This window comes from Aotus nancymaae, unplaced genomic scaffold (genome assembly GCF_030222135.1).
Source record: "Aotus nancymaae isolate 86718 unplaced genomic scaffold, 86718_ANA_hifiasm-v0.15.2.pri h1tg000076l, whole genome shotgun sequence".
In the NCBI taxonomy this organism is placed as follows: domain Eukaryota; kingdom Metazoa; phylum Chordata; class Mammalia; order Primates; family Aotidae; genus Aotus; species Aotus nancymaae.
In genome coordinates this window covers 1,526,333-1,550,463 of record NW_026988491.1, presented here as the reverse complement: position 1 = coordinate 1,550,463, position 24,131 = coordinate 1,526,333, and the positions used below count along the sequence as shown (strand labels likewise).

General features: G+C 49.0%; 1 protein-coding gene across 1 annotated transcript; it reads left to right on the top strand.

Annotated features, from left to right (window-relative positions):
* The first annotated feature begins 1,423 nt into the window (after positions 1 to 1,423).
* CRYBB1 (crystallin beta B1) lies at positions 1,424 to 20,588 on the top strand. The gene is made up of 6 exons (XM_012464891.2): positions 1,424 to 1,474; positions 3,043 to 3,235; positions 6,400 to 6,518; positions 11,124 to 11,256; positions 17,457 to 17,599; positions 20,195 to 20,588. The coding sequence occupies exons 2-6, from the start codon at positions 3,062 to 3,064 to the stop codon at positions 20,376 to 20,378; spliced, it is 753 nt and encodes a 250-aa protein (XP_012320314.2). The 5' UTR covers positions 1,424 to 1,474; positions 3,043 to 3,061; the 3' UTR covers positions 20,379 to 20,588.
* Positions 20,589 to 24,131: the final 3,543 nt, after the last annotated feature.

Genomic DNA, 24,131 nt, shown 5'->3' with positions numbered 1-24,131 from the left:
AGCAGCTCCCCAGGCTCCCTCTGACCCCGGCTGTACTGTGAGTCCCCACCGTGTGACTTTGTTGAAGTCACTTGTTCCACCTGGGCCTCGGTTTCTCCATTTGTGAAATGAGGGGATTGGACCCTGTGGTTTCTGGCGTCTGTTCTGCCATCCTGAGGCCTGATTGTCCCGCCGTGACCTCTGTCTCTCCCTCTCGCTCTTTCACTGCCCACGCCCCCTGTGCCTCTCTGTGTCTCTGTCCCCACCTTTCTCTTTGTCTGTTACTTCTCTGTCTCTACCTCTCTACTTCTCTCTCCTTGCCTTGGTTTCCCTATCTCCCCTGTACTCCACCTTCTGTCCCGATCCATTGGAACCACCATTTAGTCACTGGATATTGATTGAGAACCCACGATATACCAGGCCCTACCTACCTAGCCAGGCCCAGCGAGGTGCTGGGGCCAGTGGTGAGCAAGATGTGCTATGTGCTGGGCATCTGGGCTTCCCAGAGCAGGAGGCTCTGAGACAGGCAGTCACATTCCTGGCCACCAGCCCTGTCCCCCGTGTCAGATAACGTGGCCTGGGTAGAGGCAGGGAAGGGAGATGACAGGAGAGGTTACCATCGACAGGTCAGGAAAGGATGGGACCCAATGTGGGTAAAAGAAAAAGACCCAGGTCTCCAATATTCAACCCAGCTGAGCACAGTGAGACTCCCCGCTTCCCGCCCCTTCCTACAGACAGGAAGTCAGGTCATGGGGGCCTCAGGCCAAGGTCAAGACTGGACAGCAGGAGAAGGAAGCACACAGGTCCAGAGCTGGCTGGCCTGGGCTGGCTCTGACCTCTCCATGCCTTTGCTTTCCTCTTCTGTGAAATGGGCATAATGAAAGTACCAAATAAGTCAGATCATCCTGGGGATTGGCAGAGAGAGCACGGGGTCAGCACACAGTAAGCACTCCGTAAAAAAAGCTGTCCACATCAAAGCCGCAGCTGCCTTTACAAAACGCTTCTCCTACGCTCACTGTCACCTTCTTTTCTGTGTGGCATCCAATAGGGACACATGCCCACCTTATCACTGCAGACGCAGAGGCCCCCCGAGGGGTAGAGACCTACCAAAAGCCACGCAGCACATAGTGGCTGAGTCAGGATTCAAACTCTGGTCTCTTGCCTCTCAGGGTCTCCCCTTTTCCCTGCCCCAAGTTGGCAGCCAGCAGGGACCCTTTGGGGACAGGGGAGGGTTGGAAGGTGAAGCTGCTGTGGCCAGGGTTTCTGCTGTGTGTGCTGGTCTCACAATGGAAAGTGCTGCTGTCTGCAGTGATCCAGGCAAGGTCGGGGCCCCAGTACCCCACTCCCGGCCCAGGCCTGCTGAGCCAGCTTCCCCTTTGTGCCACAGACTATAGGGCCTGATGTCTGCCAGACTATAAAATGGGGGGTCGGCCTCTAGTCACCCATAGCACCCGCCTGCCTGCCTGTCCTCCAGCAGGAAGTAGCAAGTCCCCAGGTAAGAGAGAACCCGCAGTGCAGCTGAGAGCTGAACGGGAGGGGAAGAGAAAAGGGAGGCAGAGAGACGTAAGCAGAGATAGCAGGACCATACGAGTCAGAGAGGCAGGGCCTGGAGATAAAGACAGAGAGAAGCAGAGAGCGAAAGAAAGGGACGGAGAAGGAGAGGGGAGAGAGACAGCGAAAGAATAAATGGGGAGAAGTCAAGATAGTAAGAAAAGAACAGATAGAGAGATAAGCAAAGACACAAAGAGGACAAGATAGTGGGGGACGGGACGGAGGAACAGAGAGGGAGAGAGACACAGACCAGAAGACAGGTGGAAAGAGGCAGAGAAGCAAGAAACAGACAGCAAAGAGACGGAGGAGAGGAGGAACAGGGAGAGGGCGAAGGGGAGAGAGACAGAGAATGAGAACGTCTCCAGGAAGGAGTAAGTCCAGCTGCCAGCCCTAGGGGAGTGTTGAAAGCCACAGATGTGGCCCAGATGTCTGGCCCCACCCCTGATGAACAGGGCACCCCAGAATACGCACCGCCTTCCTGGAGGAGGCTCGGGAGGGACCTGCTTATCCCAACTAGCTCCTTCACACAGAGTATGTTCCGGAATCAGCTGGACCAGAAGGTCTTAATCTGTGCTATCAGGGGGGTCCTCAAATCCCTTAACATTGTCTCCAAAGTTAAAGGGGGCATTATTTTTGTCTGGGGACAAAGTTGAGGTATTCATCAAACATTCAAAGGAGTCCATGACCCCAAAGCAACAAGGAACCGCTGTAATTGACCAAAGCCCTCTCCACCCAATGCCTGCCCAGCCAGTCCTCATTTTCAGAGCCCTCCATGTGCAGTAAATACATCCTCTTGGGTCCTCCCGTATGCCCCAGTCCCCGGCCTGTATCTGCATCCATACACCAACCCCCCCAGAGAATCCCAGAGGAAGCGGATTGGGAAAGGAGCTGGGAGCAGGCATTCATTCATCTTCTGAACAAATGTTAATTGAGCAGCTCCTATGTGCCAGGCGCAGAGCCAAGTGTTAGGGATGGGCGGTGAATAAATCAGGTCAAGAAAACTGCAGAGCCCTTTACTAGCCAGTTGAGTTGAAATCCGAGCCCTATCACTTAGTCGCTGTGTGGGCCTGAGCTGGGCCGCTTCCTTCTCCAGCCCTCTACTGCTCAGAGGGGATCGTGACAGCAGCTACTCCATGGAGTTAGGGTCGTGGTCGGATAGGTTAATGAATGTATGTCCCAGTGCCCAGCATACCTTAAGTACTCCCAAATGGGACTTATTAGTCTGGAGAGGTGAATGGAAGTCACACGAGCAAATCGGTGTGATAAGCAGTGTGGAAAATTGCAGGGGGCTAAGGAAGGCCGTAGCCGGGCAATGGAGGGTGGGACAGCTGGTGGAGGGAACAGCATGGTTAAAAGCCTGGAGGAAAAAGATATATATAGGATGAGCGGCTCCCAGACTGGAGGGTCTTGGCTGGGGAGAAGGGATGGAAAGGAGCTCCAAGGAGGCTGGAAGCTCTGAGGGCAGGAGGCGGGTTGGGGCTCTCATCCCCAAAAGCCAAGGTTTCTTTATAGACTTTTGCAGGCAGGAACCATGTCTCAGACTGCGAAGGCCTCGGCCCCAGTGGCGGTGAATCCAGGGCCTGATACCAAGGGGAAGGGAGCCCCACCTGCAGGAACATCCCCTACTCCCAGCACCGCCCTGGGCCCAACCACCGTGCCTATTACCAGCGCCAAGGCGGGGGAGCTGCCTCCTGGGACCTACAGGGTAAGGACCTGGGGGTGCAGTGGCTGGGTGCCGCTCCTTCTCTGCTTTTTTCCCTCCTCCGCCTCCTCCTTTTTCCTCTTTCTCCTCCTCCTCCTGCTCTTCCTCGTTCACCTCTAACTCCTCCACACCTCTTCCTCGTCCTTTTCCTTTGCCTATTTCCACTCCTTTCTATTTCCTCTCCCTTTTCTTCTTCTCTACCTCCCCATACGCTCATCCTCTGTCTCTGTTCTCTTTTTTCCTCCTCCTCCCTCCCCCTTCTGGGACACAAGTGTGGCCCAGTCAATCTGGGAGCCCCAAAAATAGCCAAGGGTCTTGACACACTTAGAAAAAGGGGGGATGGCCACAGTGGCTCATGCCTGTAATCCCAGCACTTTTGGAGGCCGAGGCGTGTGGATCACCTTAGGTCAAGAGTTCGAGACCAGCCTGGTCAACATGGTGAAACCCCGTCTCTACTAAAAATACAAAAATTACCCTGGCATGGTGGCGGGTGCCTGTAATCCCAGCTATTTGGGAGGCTGAGACAGGAGAATCACTTGAATCCGGGAGGTGGAGGTTGCAGTGAGCAGCGATCGTGCCACTGCACTCTAGCCTGAGAGACAGGGTGAGATTCTGTCTCAAAAAAAATAAAAATAAAAGGGGGGGACCTGCTGTGGAGTTGTATGGTAACAAGAACCAAAACGTAACACTTCACAGCTGAAGGGACACCTGGCAATCAGGACACCTGCATGCGAACATGCTTGGAGTTTATCGAAAGCAAGAAAAACAAAAAAGGAGACAAAAAGGCAGTGAGCTGGCTTAGCAGCAGGGAACCAGCTGTCCTTGGAGGCTGGGGCAGCAGGATGGCCTCAGAGCCTCCTGAAAATTGATCCAGGTGTTCTGGGCTGAAAGGGATCCCGTGGAGCAAGGTGTCCAGTCCCCTGGGACTTGGCTTGGTTTGGTTTCATCCTCAGGTGCACAGAAATAGGTCATTTTGTGATCCTTGGTTCGTGACATGCTCTCGTATGGTCTGTGCGTGGCTGGCTTTTGTGTATGTACCTATTTAATCATCAGTTGATTTCTAATAACGTAACATGCGCCTACAAACCCACCACCCATATAAAAGCAGGACTTGGTTAAAAACCTTCTACCTAGCTCTAAGCTGTCTCCCTCGAGCCCATCATTTTCCTCCCCAACTCCAGGAAATACCATCCTGTCCTCAACCTGTGTCTGTAATCTGCTTGCTTGATTTTGTATACAATTTTATGCATTATTCTTTTAAAAATGTATATACACATGTCTATTTATTTACTTGTTTTTTGTATTTATTTATTTATTTTGAGAATGGGTTATGAGACTGGTGAATTTTCATATTTTTGGTGGAGAAAGGGTTTTGCCATATTATCCAGGCTGGTCTCAAACTCCTAGCCTCAGCCTCCCCAAGTGCTGGAATTAAGAGCGTGAGCCACCGCGCCCGGCTGATTTTCTGGGTTTTAACTTATTGAAATAGGCAATGTGATTATTCTGGGTTTTTCTTTGTACTTTTCACTTACTGTGAGATCCCTAATATCCATTCATATTGTTGGGCATGACTGCGGGTCATTCATTCTGGCTTCTGCATGGTATTTCAGAGCGTGACCATCTCTTTCCTGCTGAACACGATTTCAGTGGTTGCTGGCTTTGCTCTGGTGAACAGCACAGCTTGGATTTTTTTTTTTTTTTTTTTTTTTTTGAGATGGAGTCTCACTTTGTCACCAGGCTGGAGTGCAGTGGCACAATCTCGGCTCACTGCAACCTCCGCCTCCCAGGTTCAAGCAATTCCCCTGCCTCAGCTTCCCAAGTATCTAGGACTACAGGCGCGTGCCACCATGCCTGGCTAATTTTCTGTATTGTAGTAGAGACCAGGTTTCACCATGTTGACCAGGATGGTCTTGATCTCCCGACGTCGTGATCTGGTGCCTCAGCCTCCCAAAGTGCTGGGATTACAGGCTTGAGCCACTGCGTGCAGCCGGCTTGGACATTCTTATCCCTGTCTCCTGGGGCATACATATAGGAGTTTCTCTTGAGTGAACAAGGGTAGGAGTGGAAGTGCTGGGTCACGGTTATGTGAACCTCCCGCCTTACAGCTGGGGAAACTCAGGCTCAAAGAAGGCAGACAATTGCCTCGGTCCGTGTGAATGGCAAAGTTGTCCCAACTTGGAACAGCAAGTGAACAAGGAACCAAAACATGAGGCTTAGTGAGAAGAGAAGACTGTCTCAAGTTTTCCCCTCTGCTGTGGAGGGTTGGATTTGCAAGTGTCTCCTGAGCATCAGCTCTATGGTAGGTACTGGGGCTGGGGATGAAGATACAGAAATAGATTAATCTGAAGTCCTGCCCTGGAGGAGCCTTTGGTCTTTGGAGGGGCTGGGTAATGGGAGAGAGGGAGTGCAGAGGGAGAGGGAGACCCCAAAGCAAAACAGCAGTGACCGTGGTGGGTTAGTTGTGCTGCTAATGGGGAGAGCACAGTGGAGGATGCTCAACCAAGGCCGATGGGGGAGGGGGCAATCAAGGAAGGCTTCCTGGTGAAGGTGGCGTCTGAGCCTAAAACAGAATATTGAGCCTAGAACATGGGTTAGGGAACTTTAGTTAGGCGGCAGCAGCTCCAAGCTGGAGATATGTGGTGGAGAAGGCATTCCAGGCAGGAGGAACAGCATGAAGAAAGGCCTGAAAGGGAGGTTCGTAAGTTCCTAATGATGGCGCAGATCTTTGCTTCAGAATTAGGGTGCGAGGCCAGTTGCAAGGGAAGCCAAGGCGGGCCAATCACTTGAGCTCAGAAGTTAGGGACCAGCCTGGCAACATGGCAAAACCCTGTCTCCACAAAACAATACAAAAAATAACGGCATGGTGGTGCGTGCCTGTAATCCCAACTACTCAGGAGGCTGAGGTGGGAGGATGGCTTCAGCCTGGGAGGCAGAGGTTGCAGTGAGCTGTGATTATGCCACTGCACTTCAGCTAGGGTGAGAAAGTGAGACTCAAAAAAAAAAAGAGATAAAGAATTGGGGAGTGGGAGGACAGGATCATTTCACAAACCATGGTTCATCACACGTTCAGGTGACCCCTTCACTGCCTGCTTTTATTTATCTATATCCTGAATGAGTTTTTGACTCCCCCTCACTCTGCCCCTGGCTTGGGGGCTTCTCTCCCACAGCTGGTGGTCTTCGAACAGGAAAACTTCCAGGGCCGTCGGGTGGAATTCTCGGGGGAGTGCTCGAACCTGGGAGACCGTGGCTTCGACCGTGTGCGCAGCATCATCGTCACCTCGGGACCGTGAGTACCGGGCGGAGGAGGGGCACCCGCTCTGCCACCGTAAGACCACCACACCACAGGAGCTGCCATTTCTCCAGCATCAGCACCGTGCCCGCGGCCATTCGTGCTCCTGGCACAGATGTTATTTCCAATCCTCCCATCAAACCAGAGAGGGAGGAATTGTTCTCAATCTCATTTTACAGATGAGGAAACTGAGGCTCGGAGAGGTGATCCAATTAGCATAAGATCACACTGGCAGTAAGCCGTGGTTCTGGGCTCTGGAGAAATGCGGCTTCTACTATAGCAAAACCTCTAGCCCATTGCTGAGGGCAGAGAGAGGCCAGAGTGACATGTCCACTTGCTGTCCCCTCTCCTGGGTGTCCAGCTGCCTGGGAGTAATGAGAAGCATCTGTGAAGCACCCACTCAGTGCCAGCCACTGTCTTGGGGTCGCACTTTGATGATTCACAGTGACGTAGGAAGGAGAGGCTATTCTTATGCCCACTTGACAGACAGAAAGACTGAGGCTCAGAGGGGGTAAGTCTCTTGCCCAAGGTCCCCTAGTGGCAAGTGGCACAGCCAGGATTCAACTCAGGTTGATCGATTTCACTCCCAAAGCTCTTAATCACCATGCTTCACTGCCTGTTCCTGTCTCTGGGGCTTCCAGAGCTTTAGCAACTCCCATATAAAGCAAGGATAGCTAACCTTGGGCGGAGTGACTGCCCCACGTCCAGCCTGTGTGTGCTAAGGTCAGGATGGAGGGGCAGCCCCAGGACAAGATCCACGTGGCTCATTTGCTCTTGTCTCCTCACTTTGAAAGCCCCCAAGGGTTCCAATCAGCCTGTATTTTGAGCCCATTCTGAGATGGGCTTTGAGGTCAGACAAGCCTGGGTTTGAGTCCTGACTTCCCCTGTTTCCCTTGTTCAGTGTCCAAGCCTCAGTTTTCCCATCTTTGAAATGGGGAGAATAATGGCCCTCACCACTCCTCACAGGATTACTCTGAGGTCTGAGGGAGATCATACAGCATGAGCCTGTCACCTTGAAGGCATCCAAACATGGCAGGTGACTCTGATGGTCACGTACCCAGCTCACTGCCCTGTGAATTTAGCCAACTTACCCCGGACCCTCCCCAGGACCATTCCTACCTCCTGCACCCACTCCACCCTCAGTGTGGTCAATGCAGCCTCAGCTCCACCCTCAGCCCCAAAACCCAGCTGGGAGCAGAAGCTACCGGATGTGGCCAGCTTGGGTTTTCAGGCTTTTTTCAGTACCAGTGACTCAAACCCAGAGTATTTCTCCTCAAACAAAGGTGCAGCTGGTCTCTGACGTGTGCCTTGGGGCTGTGCCTGATGGGCATGGAAACGGGCCTGTGGTCTGGGGGCCTGGGTCTGTGTGGGCGCTGGGAGGACCATGGGAAAAAAGAATGAAGAGGGTGGGGTGGCATGGAGAAGTGAGGAGAGGTTGTCTTCAGCACAGAGGTGGGGAGGCCTGCCTGCCTGAAACCCAGGAGACTATAGCCTGACACCTGACATCATCGTGTGACCTCAGGCTGGGGATTTAACCCCTCTAAGCCTCAGTTTCCATATCTTGTAAATCAAAATTCCTGCCCTACCCTCTCTATTTGCTTGCAGGTTGAAATGAACCATGGGAGATAAGAAAAGGGATAGACATAAACATTTAAAATGTAGGTCCTCACTGGTCCTTCTCAAGAAGAGAGGGGAGATTTCAGGGGGACATCAGGCATGGTGGCAAGATCACCAAAGTATCTGTTTTTCCGTAACCCTAGACCTCCAGTTTCCTTCTCCCTTTAATTATGAGCAGTATTAATTTGGGGGTTTACTCTGTGCTGTATCTGTCCCATGCATTCTCCCCGCCTTTTTTTTTCTGAGACAGAGTCTTGCTCTGTCACCCAGGCTGGAGTGCAGTGGCGTGATCTCGGCTCACTGCAACCTCTGCCTCCCGGATTCAAGCGATTCTCCTGCCTCAGCTTCCTGAGTAGCTGTGACTACAGGTGCCAGCCACCACGCCTGGCAATTTTTGTATTTTTAGTAGAGATGGGGTTTCACCATATTGGCCAGGCTGGTCTCGAACTCCTGACCTTGTGATCCACCCGCCTCAGCCTCCCAAAGTGCTAGGATTACATGCATGAGCCACCACGCCCAGCCGCATTCCCTCTTTTAGGCCCTCCTAACCTCCCAATGAGGCAGATGCAATTGTTTCTTCTCTGTTACCAAAGCTTAGCAAGCCTAAGTGCCGCCCAAGTTCATGCAGCAAATACATGGCAAGCTTGGATTGGAACTCAGTTCTGTCTGTTTCCAGGGTCTGTCCTCTTAACTCCTACATGAAACCACATTCCAAGGCTCCCTCGTTATTCACCCATGCATCTACCCACCCGTGTATTCATCATCCATGCACTTACCCATGCAACTACCCATTGATCTACAGGTCTATCCATACATACATTTATTCTCCATTTATATGCATGCATGCCCCTCCCCACTGTTTATTCTCCATCACCCACCCATCCATCTATAAATCTGTCCATCTACCCACTCACCCATCTACCTATCTGTCCATTCAGTCATCCCTTCATCCATCCACCTACCCATCCACCTGTCCACCTATTCAACTATGCTTTCATCTGCCCATCCATTCATCTGTCCATCCATCCATCTATTCTTCCATTGATTTCTGTCCTACTCCAGGCCAGACAGGGCTAAGGCAAATTCAACTCTATTCTGAGAAGACAAACGTATCTTTAATTCACTCCATTGTGGTTAACTCATTGTTAACCACAAAGACCTGAGGCTCTTGTGATGCCTTCTCTCTTAGCCCAGGGTGATAGTCCATCATCCTCATCTCCTTCTGGGGAGAGCAGGGTCCCAGCAGCCTCCTGGGAGAAGATGCTAATGTCGGTGTCCCCGCATCCCTCTCTTGTTCCCTGAGAACTCTTGAACACACAGGTAGAAAAGGTCAAGGGGTTCCTTAGTCTCAGCTTTCTCTGAGTCCCATTCTCTGAATGGGGACCGCTGTATCTACTTCACCCACATTGCCACAATCCCTGGTTCCTCCAATACAAGCTCACTTCCTATCCTTAATAAGTCTTCACTGGGAAAGCCAGGAAAATCTTCCATCTAATTTCAAACGTCTAATTAGTCCTTGTAAGGAGCCTAGCACCTTCCTATGCACTATTACGTTAAATTATCATAGGTATCTGAGGGTAGATATTACCATCATTCCCTTCCCATTGCCCCATACTGGTTACTAAGTGTCTCCCGAATGCCAGGCAGTGTTTACCCAGCAAGTAAATCCCCTGTATCTTCGAGTCTGTTGTTTATTTAATATATTTCCTTTAAAACGATCCTGCTAAACACAAATAGACACATTTCTTTTGAGACAAAGTCTTGCTCTTGTCCCCTAGACTGGAGGGCAATGGCACGATCTCATCTCAATGCTGCAACCTCCATGTCCCAGGTTCAAGTGATTCTCCTGCCTTAACCTCCTGAGGAGCTGGGATTACAGGCACCTGCCACCACGCCCAGTTAATTTTTTTTTTTTTTTTTTTTTTTTTTGAGACTGAGTCTCGCTCTGTTGTCCAGGCTGGAGTACAATGGCATGCTCTCAGCTCACTGCAACCTCCGCCTTCCAGTTTCAAGCAATTCTCCTGCCTCAGCCTCCTAAGTAGCTGGGATTACAGGTGCGCACCACCATGCCCGGCTAATTTTTGTAATTTTAAGTAGAGGCGGGGATTCGCCACATTGGTCAGGCTGGTCTTGAACCTCTGACCTCATGATCCACCTGCCTCAGCCTCCCAAAGTTCTGGGATTACAGGTGTGAGCCACTTCGGGCTACTGTTTATATTTTTAGTAGAGACACGGTTGCACCATTTTGGCCAGGTTGGTCTTGAACTCCTGATCTTAGGTGATCCGCCCACCTTGGCCTCCCAATGTGCTGGGATTACAGGCGTGAGCCACCGTGCCTGGCCAAATAAACACATTTTTAAAGAACCTTTACACCACCTTTTATAAATGGAAGGCTAGTATTATTTCCTATAAGTAAAAAGTATCCATACAAAATTAACAATGAACACAAAAGTATTACAATGTTGCTATTATACCATGTGTGCTGGAGATTCTGGGCTAGTGGCCTTTTCTCCCTTCTTACCAAAAAAAAAAAAAAAAAAAAAAAAAGGAGAGATTAGTAAGTGTTAAAGGCACATTGACATCAAACAGACGTTCTCCTATCTGGAGTCAAGTTTAAAATGTCTATGTGTTTCTTGGCTCCAAGTCCTCACAGTACTTGAAGCACATGTGAACCCTACATCTAGAGAAACAGCGTGCTCAAACAATCACACAAGTTCATCTCACTTAATCCTTCACCAACTCTAAGGAAATAGGCATGTGAGTGTAGATGAGAAACAAAGGTTCAGAGAGGCGAAGTCACTTGCCCATAGTCACACAGCTTTTAAGTGTCATAGCCTAAAATCAGACCCAGACATGTTGGGCCCCCTTTGGACTTTTCTACTGGCCTCGGGGCTGCCGTGCCACAGGAGAGAGAGGCAAGCATGGAATGGAGGGTTCTACTAACCATTTTTCTCCCATCTGCCTCACGCTCCTTCTTGTGTCCAGCTGGGTTGCCTTTGAGCAGTCCAACTTCCGCGGGGAGATGTTCATCCTGGAGAAAGGCGAGTACCCTCGCTGGGACACATGGTCAAGCAGCTACCGCAGTGATCGGCTCATGTCCTTCCGGCCCGTCAAGATGGTGAGTGGCTCTGTGGCTGGGGCTGAGGAATCAGCCAGGCGGGGCCGGGCAGGGGTCAGTCTGAGATCTGACAAGGGCAAGAAGGAGAGGATGGTGGGCAGGGAGATGTGGCAGCCTCTGAGTTGTCGAAGGACATTGGGTTCTTGAGCTCAATTCATCAGTGTCCTTTGCACACTCACTACATACCCAGCTAGGAACCCTCGGCAAATGCTTCCAAGTTAGAGCTAAAAACTTCATCATCTTCCCTGATTCTCTTAATATCCTTGGCTGCACATTTAGACCTTCCTGGGAGCTTTTTTTTTAAGATGAGGTTTCGCCGTGTCTCCCAGGCTGAAGTGTAGTAGTGATCATAGCTCACTGCAGCCTTGAACTCCTAAGTGCTAGGATTACAGGCATGAGCCACCATGCCAAGACTGGGGAAGCTTTTACAATTTCAGTGCCCCGGCCTGGCGCCATGGCTCACACCTGTAATCCCAGCACTTTGGGAGGCCGAGGCAGGCGGATCACAAGGTCAAGAGATCAAGACCATCCTGGCCAACATGGTGAAACCCTGTCTCTACTAAAAATACAAAAATTAGCTGGGTTTGGTGGCACGCAGCTGTAGTCCCAGCTACTTGGGAGGCTGAGACAGGAGAATTGCTTGAACCCAGGAGATGGAGATTGCAGTGAGCTGAGATGGAGCCACTGCACTCCAGTCTGGTGCCTGGGGAAAAAAAAAAAAATCAGTGCCCATCCAAAACACCAGACGTGCTGGTTGCAGATCATGCAATGGCTAAGAAGAGGGATATTGTAGAAACGCAGCTCAAAGCTGTTAATAATAAGGCAATATACTGAATTAGTTTCTTATAATGCTTAAGCCAACTTCCAGAAGATTCAAGGTCAAAATGGTGGCAATATCTCCAAGTGATTCACAGTTTTTTCCAGAATTGAGTTGATGCTGAGTCATGAACGAGCTACATCTTACTCACCGATGTTAGTTGCTGATGGTAACTGACTTTTGTCACCCGTGATGGGAACATTTATAAGAATTTTCATGAGTGTGCATTTGAGGCTATCAGGTGCCAACCACCAGCTGTTTTGACATCACCAAATTTATCTTAATGGATTATTCAAACAGATCATTCCCAATGCTTTTCTCAGAATGTAAGACTGAATTGTTTGCCTTCATGATATAATTTCTGTAAGAATTCACAGATGTACCACGTGTGGTGGCTCACACCTGTAATCCCAGCACTTTGGGAGGCCGAGGCAGGTGGATCACCTGAGGTCAGGAGTTCAAGACTAGCCTGGTCAACGTGGCGAAACTCTGTCTCTACTAAATATACAAAAATTAGCCAGGCATGGTGGTGGGTGCCTGTAATCTCGGCTACTAGGGAGGCTGAGGCAGTGGAATCGCTTGAACCCAGGATAGGGAGGTTGCAGTGAGCCGAGATTACACCATTGTGAAACTCTGTCTCAAAACAAAGAAAAAAAAGAATTCACAGATATGTCTCTCAATCATTGAATGGTTCTTATATGCCAACCTATGTCAAGGGATTTGCTTGGAAGGGTGATCACCCAGGGCATTTCCAGTAGCTTCTAGAAGCTTGCTATTCAATATAATAAACACTAGCCATATGTGGCCATTGGACACTTGGATTTTGGCTAGACTAAATGGAGATGTGTCATAGTGTAAAATGTACACTAGGTTTTGAATACATAGTAAAAAAAATTTAAGAATGTCAACCATACATTGATGTCATTATATTGGTTACATATTGAAAATATAATATTTTAGGTATATTTGTTTTAGTTTAGTTTTGTTTATTTCTCACTCTGTTGCCCAGGCTGGAGCACAGTGGTGCGATCTCAGCTCACTGCAATCTCCACCTCCCAGGTTCAAGCGATTCTCCTGCCTTAGCCTCCCAAGAAGCTGGGATTATGGGCGCCTGCCACCATGCCCAGCCAATTTTTGTATTTTTAGTAAAGACAGGGTTTCACCATGTTGGTCAGGCTGGTCTCGAACTCCTGACCTCATGATCTGCCCGCCTAAGCCTCCCAAAGTGCTGGGATTACAGGCGTGGGCCACTGCACCCAGCCCAGGTATATTTGTTTAAATAAAATATATTATTAGAAATTTTTAGAAATCTCAATGCCTAGACTCCACCCCAGACCAATTAATTCTGAATCTCTGGCACTGGGACTCAGGCACTGATATCTTTTCTATGCTCTCTAAGTAGTCCATCTGTGCAGCCAGGGCTGAGATCCAATGGTCTAAATCAGGGATGCCCAATATTTTGGCTTCCCTGGGCCACAGTGGAAGAAGAATTGTCTTGGGCTACACATAAAATACACTAACACTAACACTAACTGATGAGCTTTAAAAGAATTGCAAAAAAAAAATCTCATAATTTTTTTTGTTTGTTTTGAGATGGAGTCTCACCCTGTTGTCCAGGCTGGAGTGCAGTGGTGCTATCTCAGCTCACTGCGACCTCCACCTCCCAGGTTCGAGTGCTTCACCTGCCTCAGTCTCCCGAGTAGCTGGGTCTGCAGGTGTGTGCCACCACACCCAGCTAATTTTTGCATTTTTAGTAGAGACAGGATTTCGCTATATTGACCCGGCTGGAATTGAAATCCTAACCTCGTGATCCACCTGCTTTGGCCTCCTGAAGCACTGGGATTACAGGTGTGAGCCACTGTGCCTGACCAATTGGCCTACTTCTGCCAGGCTCTGATCTAGGCTCTGAGTGCAAAACTATGTATCAAACAGACTAGGTCCCGTCTTCATGAGACTTAAGCTACCCAGGGAGGCAGCTATTGAAAACGTAATCATGGGACCGGGCAAAGTAGCTCACGCCTGTAATCCCAGCATTTTGGGAGGCTGAGGCAGATGGATCACAGGGTCAAGAGATGGAGACCATCCTGGCCAACATGATGAAACCCCGTCTCTCCTAAAAATACAAATATTAGCTGGGCATGGTGGCGTGCACCTGTAATCCTAGCTACTCAGGAAGCTGAAGAAGGACAATCACTTGAACCCAGGAGGTGGAGGTTGCAGTGAGCCGAGATCATGCCACTACACTCCAGCTTGGTGACAGACAGAGACTCCATCTCAAAAAAAGAAAGAAAACCTAATCATGGGAATCCATCTCCAATGGATTAATCTACCATGGTAGGCGTTAACAAGGGCTGTGCAATGTAACTAGGAAAGCAGAAACGGGAATCGGGGACTCAGATACTGTTAGAGGTGGAGTGGGCAGGGGTGGTCAGGGAAGCCAGCTCTCACAAAGTTTGGAAACCAAGTCAGCCATGTGAAGAACAGATGGAAAAGCCTTCCAGGGAACTGTGCGTGCAGAACTCCTGGAGCAAGGATGGACTGGTGGGACCGAGAAAATTAAAGGTGGCCAGCGAAGCTGCAGCAGAGGGAGTGGAGGAGTGAGGGAGGCAGATGGGAGGGGAGGTGCTGGCAGAGGCCAGTCTTGCAGGTTCTCATAGGTAAATTCAGTCTTGACCCCACTAGCAATGGGGAGTCATTGAGTAATAACCTTCCCAAGGACCTCAAGACTGTAGCAGTCATACGTAATCGTTGTTACCACTGAGTACGTTTACCACTGGTGAGTAATTGCACTAAAGGCCTTTGTCTTACCATGGCCCGAAGGGTCCCCTGTGCTTCCATCCCTGCCTGGCACCGTGCACTTGCCCTTCTTTATCCTGTCCACGCAGATATTTTCTTTGCACATCCCCACTTCCCAGCCTTTGCCTATGCCTTCTCTGCCTCAGTGCCTCCCCTCAACCTTCCTTCCCCTCTCAGCTTTGCACACTCCTCTTTAACCTCCAAGTCCCCTCTCAAGTGTCATTTTTTCCATGAAGCCTTCCCTGAGCTGCTCTCCTTTATTCTGAAAGAATTAACAAGACCGTTCTTCATCTATAATCCTAGGCTCCTCTTCCTCCTAGCAGTGGTGAATAACAGTAGATAATCACAGCACCCTTTTTATTTATTTATTTTTTTTGAGATGGAGTTTCACTCTTGTTACCCAGGCTGGAGTGCAATGGCACGATCTCGGCTCACCGCAACCTCCGTCTCCTGGGTTCAAGCAATTCTCCTGCCTCAGCCTCCCGAGTAGCTGGGACCATAGGCGTGTGCCACCATGCCCAGCTAATTTTTTTTTTTTTTTTTTTTTTTTGAGATGGAGTTTCGCTCTTGTTACCCACGCTGGAGTGCAATGGCGCGATCTCGGCTCACTGCAACCTCCGCCTCCTGGGTTCAGGCAATTCTCCTGCCTCAGCCTCCTGAGTAGCTGGGATTACAGGCACGCACCACCATGCCCAGCTAATTTTTTGTATTTTTAGTAGAGACAGGATTTCACCATGTTGACCAGGATGGTCTCGATCTCTTGACCTCGTGATTCACCCACCTCAGCCTCCCAAAGTGCTGGGATTACAGGCTTGAGCCACCGCGCCTGGCCTAATTCTTGTATTTTTAGTAGAGACGGGGTTTCACCATGTTGACCAGGATGGTCTCGATCTCTTGACCTCGTGATCCACCCGTCTCAGCCTCCCAAAGTGCTGGGATTATAGGCATGAGCCACCATGCCCGGCCCACAGCACCCATTTTTAAGCACCAACTACGTGCTGGCATATTACCTGCCTTTTACATAATCCCTACAACTGTCCTATGCGCCAGGCTAAGATAATATGCATTTTATTTTATTTATTTATTTATTTATTTATTTTGAGACAGAGTTTCGCTCTGTCGCTCAGCCTGGAATGCAGTGGCGTGATCTCAGCTCACTGCAACCTCCGCCTCCCAGGTTCAAGCGATTCTCCTGCCTCAGCCTCCTGAGTAGCTGGAATTACAGGCACGTGCCACTACACCTGGCTAATTTTTGTATTTTTAGTAGAGACAGAGTTTCACCATGTTGGCCAGGCTGGTCTTGGACTCCTGACCTCAGGTGACCCACCTGCCTCAGCCTCCCAACGTGCAGGGATTACAGGTGTGAGCCACCATGCCTGGCAGTAACCTCATTCTAAAGATAAACAAACTGAGGCTCTGAGGGAGGCAGAGTAAAATGTCAAGATCACCAGAGCATAAATGTCAGAGGCAGGATTTGAACCTCAATCTGTGTTCCACTAATGTTCCTTATTTCACCTGGTTTGTAAGAAGCATTTACAAAAGGGCAATTGGTTAAACTCCTGATTGCACAGGGACATTCATTGATTGGACTTAGGAATGAAATGTTTCTCTGAAAGATGCTGCCCCCCTCCCTGGCTGTGTGATGTTGATCAATAAGCTTGACCTCTCTGAGCCTTTTTGTCCCTGACCATAATTTAAAAAATAATAAACTTTTTTTTTTTTTTTTGAGACAGAGTCTTGCTCTGTCACCCAGGCTGGAGTGCAGTGGTGTAATCATGGCTCACTGCAGCCTCAACCTCCTGGGCTCAAGTAATCCTCCTGCCTCAGCCTCCCAAGTAGCTGAGACTACAGGCATGTGCCTGGCAAATTTTTAAAAAATATTTTTGAGGCCAGGCGCAGTGGCTCACGCCTGTAATCCCAGCACTTTGGGAGGTCGAGGCAGGTGGATCACAAGGTCAAGAGATCGAGACCATCCTGGTCAACATGGTGAAACCCCGTCTATACTAAAAATACAAAAAAATTAGCTGGGCATGGTGGTGCGTGCCTGTAATCCCAGCTACTCAGGAGGCTGAGGCAGGAGAATTGCCTGAACCCAGGAGGCGGAGGTTGCAGTGAGCCGAGATCACGCCATTGCACTCCAGCCTGGGTAACGAGAGCAAAACTCCGTCTCAAAAAATATATATACTTTTTTGAGAGACAGGAGCTTACTATGTTGCTCAGGCTGGTCTTGAAACCTTGGCCTCAAGCAATCCTCCCACCTGGGCCTCTCAAAGTGCTGGGATTATAGGCATGAGCCATAGCACCTAGCTAATAAATGCATTTATTGAGCACTTGATGTATGCCAGGCATCCTGCTCAATGCTCTATATGGATGCATGGATTTCATCCTCACGAGGACGCTGTGACATGGGAGCTGTCATCCCGTTTTCCTTATGTCTCCTTCCAGACTAGACAGCAGTGGTCCTGGAGAGTCCCACAGTGGCCTGAACAGGCTCAGCTCTCTCCCTCCACATCCAGAAGGCCCACTAAGTTTCTTCTCTTTGTCCCATCTGTACTCCACACACCTGACCCACCCTCTCTTTCTCCAGGACTCCCAGGAGCACAAGATCTCCCTGTTTGAAGGGGCCAACTTCAAGGGCAACACCATAGAGATCCAGGGGGATGATGCGCCCAGTCTCTGGGTCCACGGCTTCAGTGACCGCGTGGGCAGTGTGAAGGTCTCCAGCGGAACGTAAGCATCCCTCCTGCCAGATAAACACCCACTGCCTGAAGCACAGGCAGAATCAGAGGCTGCTCCTCTGATAGGTTATAACATCAGATTCCTAGAGAAGGCCTTGGCCCCTCCCACAGTCTCCCAGTGTGGGTTCCTGGGCTTCAGCCAATAGAGCTTTATTCTCCTGGGGAATAGAGTCAAACTTTGAGAAATTCCAGGTCAGTGTAAACAAATCTGGCAATTAGCTCTAAAAAGCTGTTAGATGGAGAAAATAGGAGCTGCTAAACCTAATTGGGGTTGAAGGAATAATCAACGAAAAGGGTCAGAGCTGATGTGGATAGATGAGGCTGGACGCATCCAGGGATAGGGGATGTCTAGGGAGATTGGGAGCATCTGGGAGAACGAGCAGAATGAGTTCTGAGCAGTGAATTTGCATCATGAGATGCCCCTGACCCTGCAACTGACATGCTGAGGAACTTGAGTGAGCCTAAAAACCTCTCTGCCCCTCAGTCTTGCCAGCTAGGCAATGGGCACACAAAACTCCCTGATCTAAGAGGGCCCTTTCTGCTCTCAATTCTTGGGATCTGGAGTTACCAAAACAGAGCCCCATGACCTTATGCCATGAGAATACATGGAAGGGCTCGATTAAAGGAGTCACTTTATCCATCCCCCTGCCTCCAAATGACCATGCCAGACACCCCTGATCTCCTCTTAAATGTAAGGCTCTGCCTCTCCATTCCCAGACTTGTTCTGAGCTCCTATAACACCATCAGGGCCAGGGCCTTTTTCCTGTTCCTTTCTACCTCCCGGAAACCTACATCCCTGCCATTCAAGCCATCTGAAATATATTGAGCTTTGTCTGTGAGCCAGGCATTGTGCTACGAACACTGGGGAAAACAGCGATGAATACAGCCAGGTTCCCACAGCCAGGTTCCTACCGTCAAGGAACTTATTTGGCCTAGCAGGGGAAAGCCAGATATACCTGTGAGATGGTGTCCAACAATACTAAGTAAGGGATAGGCCAGCCAGGGCATCGTGTTGCAGGAGGTCAGAGGAGGATAGTAGGTTTCTAGGATGGCTGTGGATGTTAGGGCGGAGGGCAGGTCAAAGGTTTATCTGAAGAGGCTGGGACTTAAACCAGGTTTTCAAATATAGGGAGGGGGTCTGGGAGAGCCCTGGAAACATCCTCTCAGCAAAGACAATGAGAGATGTTAGAAATTAATCGCTGATGATAACTTCTATTGAGTGCTTACTCGTATCAAGCCCTGTGCTAACCTCTTTAGATAAATAATGATTAAACCTTTATAACAAGCCAAGGAGGTAGGTGCATTATCATCCCCATTTTACAGACAGTACATTGAGGTTCTGATACCTCATCTACCCAGATTCTCACAGCTTAGTAAATCAATGGCAGAGCTAGGATTTGAACCCAGGTATGTTTCACACCGGAGTGTGTGTTCCCAACTGCTACACACAGATTCACTTACCTACAAAGGAAACCAATTTTTTGAAATAACACTTCCTGTCTTTCATTTGCTTCATTGATAACCAGCCCCCAAGACCTATTCTTGCTTCTTTTGATTGCGTTCTCTGAGCCCTGCACCATCACATTCAATGGGATGTGTATTAATATTCCTACCATGCACAGCCAACACGCTTAGCAAACACTCAAGGCGCATTTTCCATCTGGCTCTCTCCAACACTCTTAAAACCAGGCACTGTGACCACGCTCACTTCCTAGCAAAGGAAACTGAGGCTACCAGAGAGGCAACATCCTTGCCCCAGGGCAGCTGGGTGCAGTGGCTCACGCCTGTAATCTCAGCACTTTGGGAGGCTGAGGCGGGTGGATCATGAGGTCAGGAGTTCGAGACCAGCCTGGCCAACATGGCAAAACCCCGTCTCTACTAAAAGTACAAAAAAAAATTAGCTAGGCGTGGTGGCAGGCACCTGTAATCCCAGCTACTAGGGAGGCTGAGGCAGGAGAATCTCTTGAACTCAGGAGACAGGAGTTGCAGTGAGCCAAGATCATGCCATTGCACTCCAGCCTGGGTGACAAGAGCAAGACTCCATCCCAAAAAATAAAAAATAAAAATAAAAACCCACAAAAACCCATGCAACAACAACAACAAAAACCCATGGTTGAGTGCGGTGGCTCACGCCAGTAATCCCAGCACTTTGGGAGGCCGAGGTAGTAGATCACCTGAGGTCAGAAGTTCGAGACCAGCCTGACCAACATGGTGAAACCCCCATCTCTACTAAAATACAAAAAAAATGAGCCGGGTGTGGTGGCGGGCACCTGTAGCCCAGCTACTTGGGAGGTTGAGGCGGGAGAATTCCTTGAACATGGGAGGCGGAGGTTGTGGTGAGCCAAGATTGCACCATTGGACTCCAGCCTGGGCAACAAGAGTGAAACTCTGTCTCAGAAAAACCCCTAGAATAAACAGAAACCCCTTGCCCCAGGGCACAGAGCAGGAAGGGATAGAGCCAGGACAGAGGGGGAGGATAGAGAGCAGACAGTAGGGAGCAGTGAAGGACAGGCTGGTCTGGCCAGGGTCTGGGTGCCAGGCAACGAGGCTCGCAGTCTCCATTCTGCCCTTCTCACTCTCCTCTCAGATGGGTTGGCTATCAATATCCCGGCTACCGCGGGTACCAGTACCTCCTGGAGCCTGGCGACTTCCGGCACTGGAACGAGTGGGGGGCCTTCCAGCCACAGATGCAGTCCCTACGTCGCCTGCGTGACAAGCAGTGGCACCTTGAGGGCTCCTTCCCTGTCCTGGCCACAGAGTCCCCCAAGTGAGTCCACACCTCATTCTCCTACTTTGCCCCACCCCTTCTTCAGGCTCAATGATTCCCCCATTTTTGCCAGGCAAATAAAAGTCCCTAAAGCCAAAAGGTCTCCTGGATCTGTAAACAGATGTGTGCCTTGAGGACCCCATAGTTGTTGGGCTGTGACTTCCTCGGTCTTAATAATTACAACAATAATAAAAGCAGCAAACACTGAAAAGTTCTTTATGCCCGTTATGTGACTCTACCCAATGCGTAGGCAGAAATGAATAAGGCCGAGTTCCTGCCATTAGGGAGCTTGCTTGGCCTAGCAGGGGAAACCCAGATACACCTGTGAGATGCTATCCAGGGTACTAGGTAAGAGATGGTCCAGCCAGGGCATTTGTGCTGCAGGTCAGGGAAGACGGGTTGGTTTCTGGGTCCTGAATGGATGTGCTGGGGTGCAGGGCAAGTACTTGGCCTTATTCATTATGAAGACCACTCTGGGAGGTTGGTATTATAGTCATTCTCATTTAACACGTGAGGAAAGTGAGGCTCACAGACGGGAAGTTATTTTCCCAAGGTCACACAGTTAGCAAGTCAAGACTCGAACTCAGGCTCTCTGGCTCCAGAGCCTGCACTCTTCAAGACAAATCTAAAGATTTTTTTTCAAACTCTAGCTATTTGCACATCCCCCTCAGGATTTTTTGCACTGCTGCATGACACCTGGTCTATTATTGCTGATATTTTTATTTAAATAGGCTTACCTTTTTGTCCTTAAATGCATTGATTTGTAAATAAAGCTTTATAATACTACAGGAAGTGGAAAATCAGTATCATAAACATAGAAAGCAAACATGTAGGCCAGATGTGGTGACCCACGCCTGTAATCCCAGCACTTTGGGAGGCTGAGGCGGGTGGATCACTTGAGGTCAGGAGTTTGAGACCAGCCTGGCCAACATCGTGAAACCCCATCTTTACCAAAAACACAAAAAATTAGCCGGGTGTGGTGGCAGGCGCCTGTAATTCCAGCTACTCAGGAGGCTGAGGCAGGAGAATCGCTTGAAGTGTGGCGTGAGGTTGCAGTGAGCTGAGATCACTGCAGTCCAGCCTGGGCCACAGGGAAAGACTCTGTCTCTGCACCAAACTGAGACTTTTTTCCTCCGTGATTTAATCAATAAAGGTTGAAAACAGTATCCTTTTCTTGTATCTGATTCAGCGTTACTCAATCCTGGGGCTGGGGCCCATCAAGAATCATCTCGTCTGGAAATCTCCACCAGGCACTATTGTTTCCCATATCAATAGTTAATATTGATTGATGTTATTAATCATTAATCTATGCAGACAGCCTGGAGGAACAGGGGGTGGGGGTTGCTATGGATATCTTCTGGGCGGAGGGACTATCTTAAGGAGGCTTTGAAAGATGGAGCTGGAGCTTGCTTGATGGAGAATAGGGGAGATGATATTCCAGGCAGAGGAAACAGCAGGGTCCCCACTACCCCCATGGCACCTTTGTGCAAATGATAAAAAAGATGCCTCTTCCTCAAGACATTTTACTGCCATCTGCTAGAAATTATTGGTATAAATCTGGGATGTCTACCATGTGAATGTGATGCTCCTGTGCTATGCCCAATGTGCACAGCTGTACTTGGCAGCCCTGGAGCACCAGGAACAAAGGCACAGAGGTTGAGAGAGTTGTGGTGGCCCCAGTGAAGCTTACTGAGGTGGGAGCATCAGCGTGGTGGTTGTGTGGGCAGAAGTGCAAGGTGGGATGGATACACTCATACTCAGAAGATAAAGCTGGCAAGAAAGCTAGGGCCTCATGACACCCCACCCTGTGGTTTTGCTGAGCTTCAAAGTTGAGACACCACCTCACATAACCTTGCACTGGTCTCACTCACCTTCCCTCTTCTCATTTTCATTCTCCCCACCTCCACACTCTTGGCCAGCATCTTGGACTAGAAGACAGGGCTGTTGGTGGACCAGGATTCCTGGACAGAAATCAGGAGGAATATATGGGTATTAACCCTGCTGTACTGTTAGAAGTGGGGAAGAACCAGGCAAATTGCTTCCATTCCCTGGGGCTCGTTTTCCCCTTCTATAAAACTACAGCTCAAATACCCATCCAGCCCCAAGATTCTGAGGTTCTCAAGTTCCATGATTCTCTAAGTTTCTGATATTTATTTCTAAGCTTCTGTGATTCTCTGATTCCAAAGCCAAGCCACTTGGATTTTCATTCTAAGTTCTTAAGGTCCATGAGTACAGCTCTAAAATTCTACTGCAGTGGAGTCCAGCCTTACAATCGTACAAGCCCCCTGAAATTAACCTCCATAGTTCTTCAACTTCAAGGTCCTCTTGTTGGTGACATGCACCATGATTTTCTAATCCCAGGAGGAAAACAGAGAAATGCTATCAATCAAAATATAACACAGTTGTCTTCTGAATTTTTATACTTATTGAAAGTAATATTTTCAACTTATTTAGACATAACAGATTTTTTTCAGTGTATCAATCTGATAAGTCCTATAAAAGGTAAATGTACTAGAAATTCACCAGTTAAGTCAGTTCCAAAACCTCTTTGCAGCCAGGCACAGTGGCTCATGCCTGTAATCCCAGCACTTTGGGAGGCCAAGGCAGGTGGATCACTTGAGGTCAGGAGTTTGAGACCAGCCTGGCCAACATGGTGAAGCCCCATCTCTATTAAAAATATAAAAAATTAGCCGGGTATGGTGGTGTGCACCTGTAATCCCAGCTGCTCTGGAGGCTGAGGCGGGAGAATAGCTTGAACCCAGGAGACAGAGGTTGCAGTGAGCCAATATCCTGCCACTGCACTCCAGCCTGGACAACAGAACAAGATTCCATCTCAAAAATAAAATAAAGTAAAATCTCTTTGCGCTTATAGTCCAGATTCTGGCCTGGCATGGTGGCTTATACCTTTAATCCCAGCATTTTGGAAGGCTAAGGTGGGAGGATCATTTGAGCCTCGGAATTTGAGATCAGCCTGGGCAAGATGGTGAGACCTTATCTCTACAAAAGATAAAAAATAAGCTGGGTGCAGTGGTTCATGCCTGTAGTTCCAGCTACTGGGGAGGCTGAGGCAGGAGGATCCTTTGAGCCAGGAGTTCCAGGCAGCAGTGAGCTAGGAACATGCCACTGCAATCCAGTCTGGGTGACAGAGCAAGACTCTGTCTCTAAAAACACAAACAAGACCGGACATGGTGGCTCACGCCTGCAATCTCAGCACTTTGGGAGGCTGAGGCAGGGGATCACTTGAGCCCAGGAGTTTGAGGCCAGCCTGGGCAACACAGGGAGACTCCATCTCTACAAAAAATTGAAAACAAAAACAAACACAAAACAAAAAAACGGAGTCTAGATCTTCAGGATCACTTTCAACTAAAAAAATCTTTATTTTATCACAGGCATTTTAAAATGTGCACATTAGCATCACTGAAACAAGGTACATACACTTGGCAAAATAAACAAAAACCAGAAGAAAATAACAATTAAAGTCATTTTATATTTAAGTTACTGTTTTGCTAATGCATTTATGAATAAACCAAACACCTTGTAATAACAATGGAAAACATATCAAATTATAAGCAAAAAATAAGTAATAAAGATTGAAAGAAGCAAGTTGAAGAAAATAACATGTAGTAAGGCTGAGAGTGAGTTTTAGGAACTATAAACCCGGTGTCTCTTCCGTAGGTTCTAGTTCCAACATTTCTCTCAGAACATGAGCATCTCATCACCTGGAGCAGAATTTCAGAGCTAAAGATAGGCCACACTA

What these genes read in the sequence shown, in the direction of transcription:
- CRYBB1 (XM_012464891.2), top strand. Translation starts at nt 3,062, where the DNA reads ATGTCTCAGACTGCGAAGGCCTCGGCCCCAGTGGCGGTGAATCCAGGG. An exon ending in TGCCTCCTGGGACCTACAGG is followed by an intron (nt 3,236 to 6,399) that starts GTAAGGACCTGG and finishes TCTCTCCCACAG; the next exon opens with CTGGTGGTCTTCGAACAGGA. An exon ending in GTGAAGGTCTCCAGCGGAAC is followed by an intron (nt 17,600 to 20,194) that starts GTAAGCATCCCT and finishes CTCTCCTCTCAG; the next exon opens with ATGGGTTGGCTATCAATATC.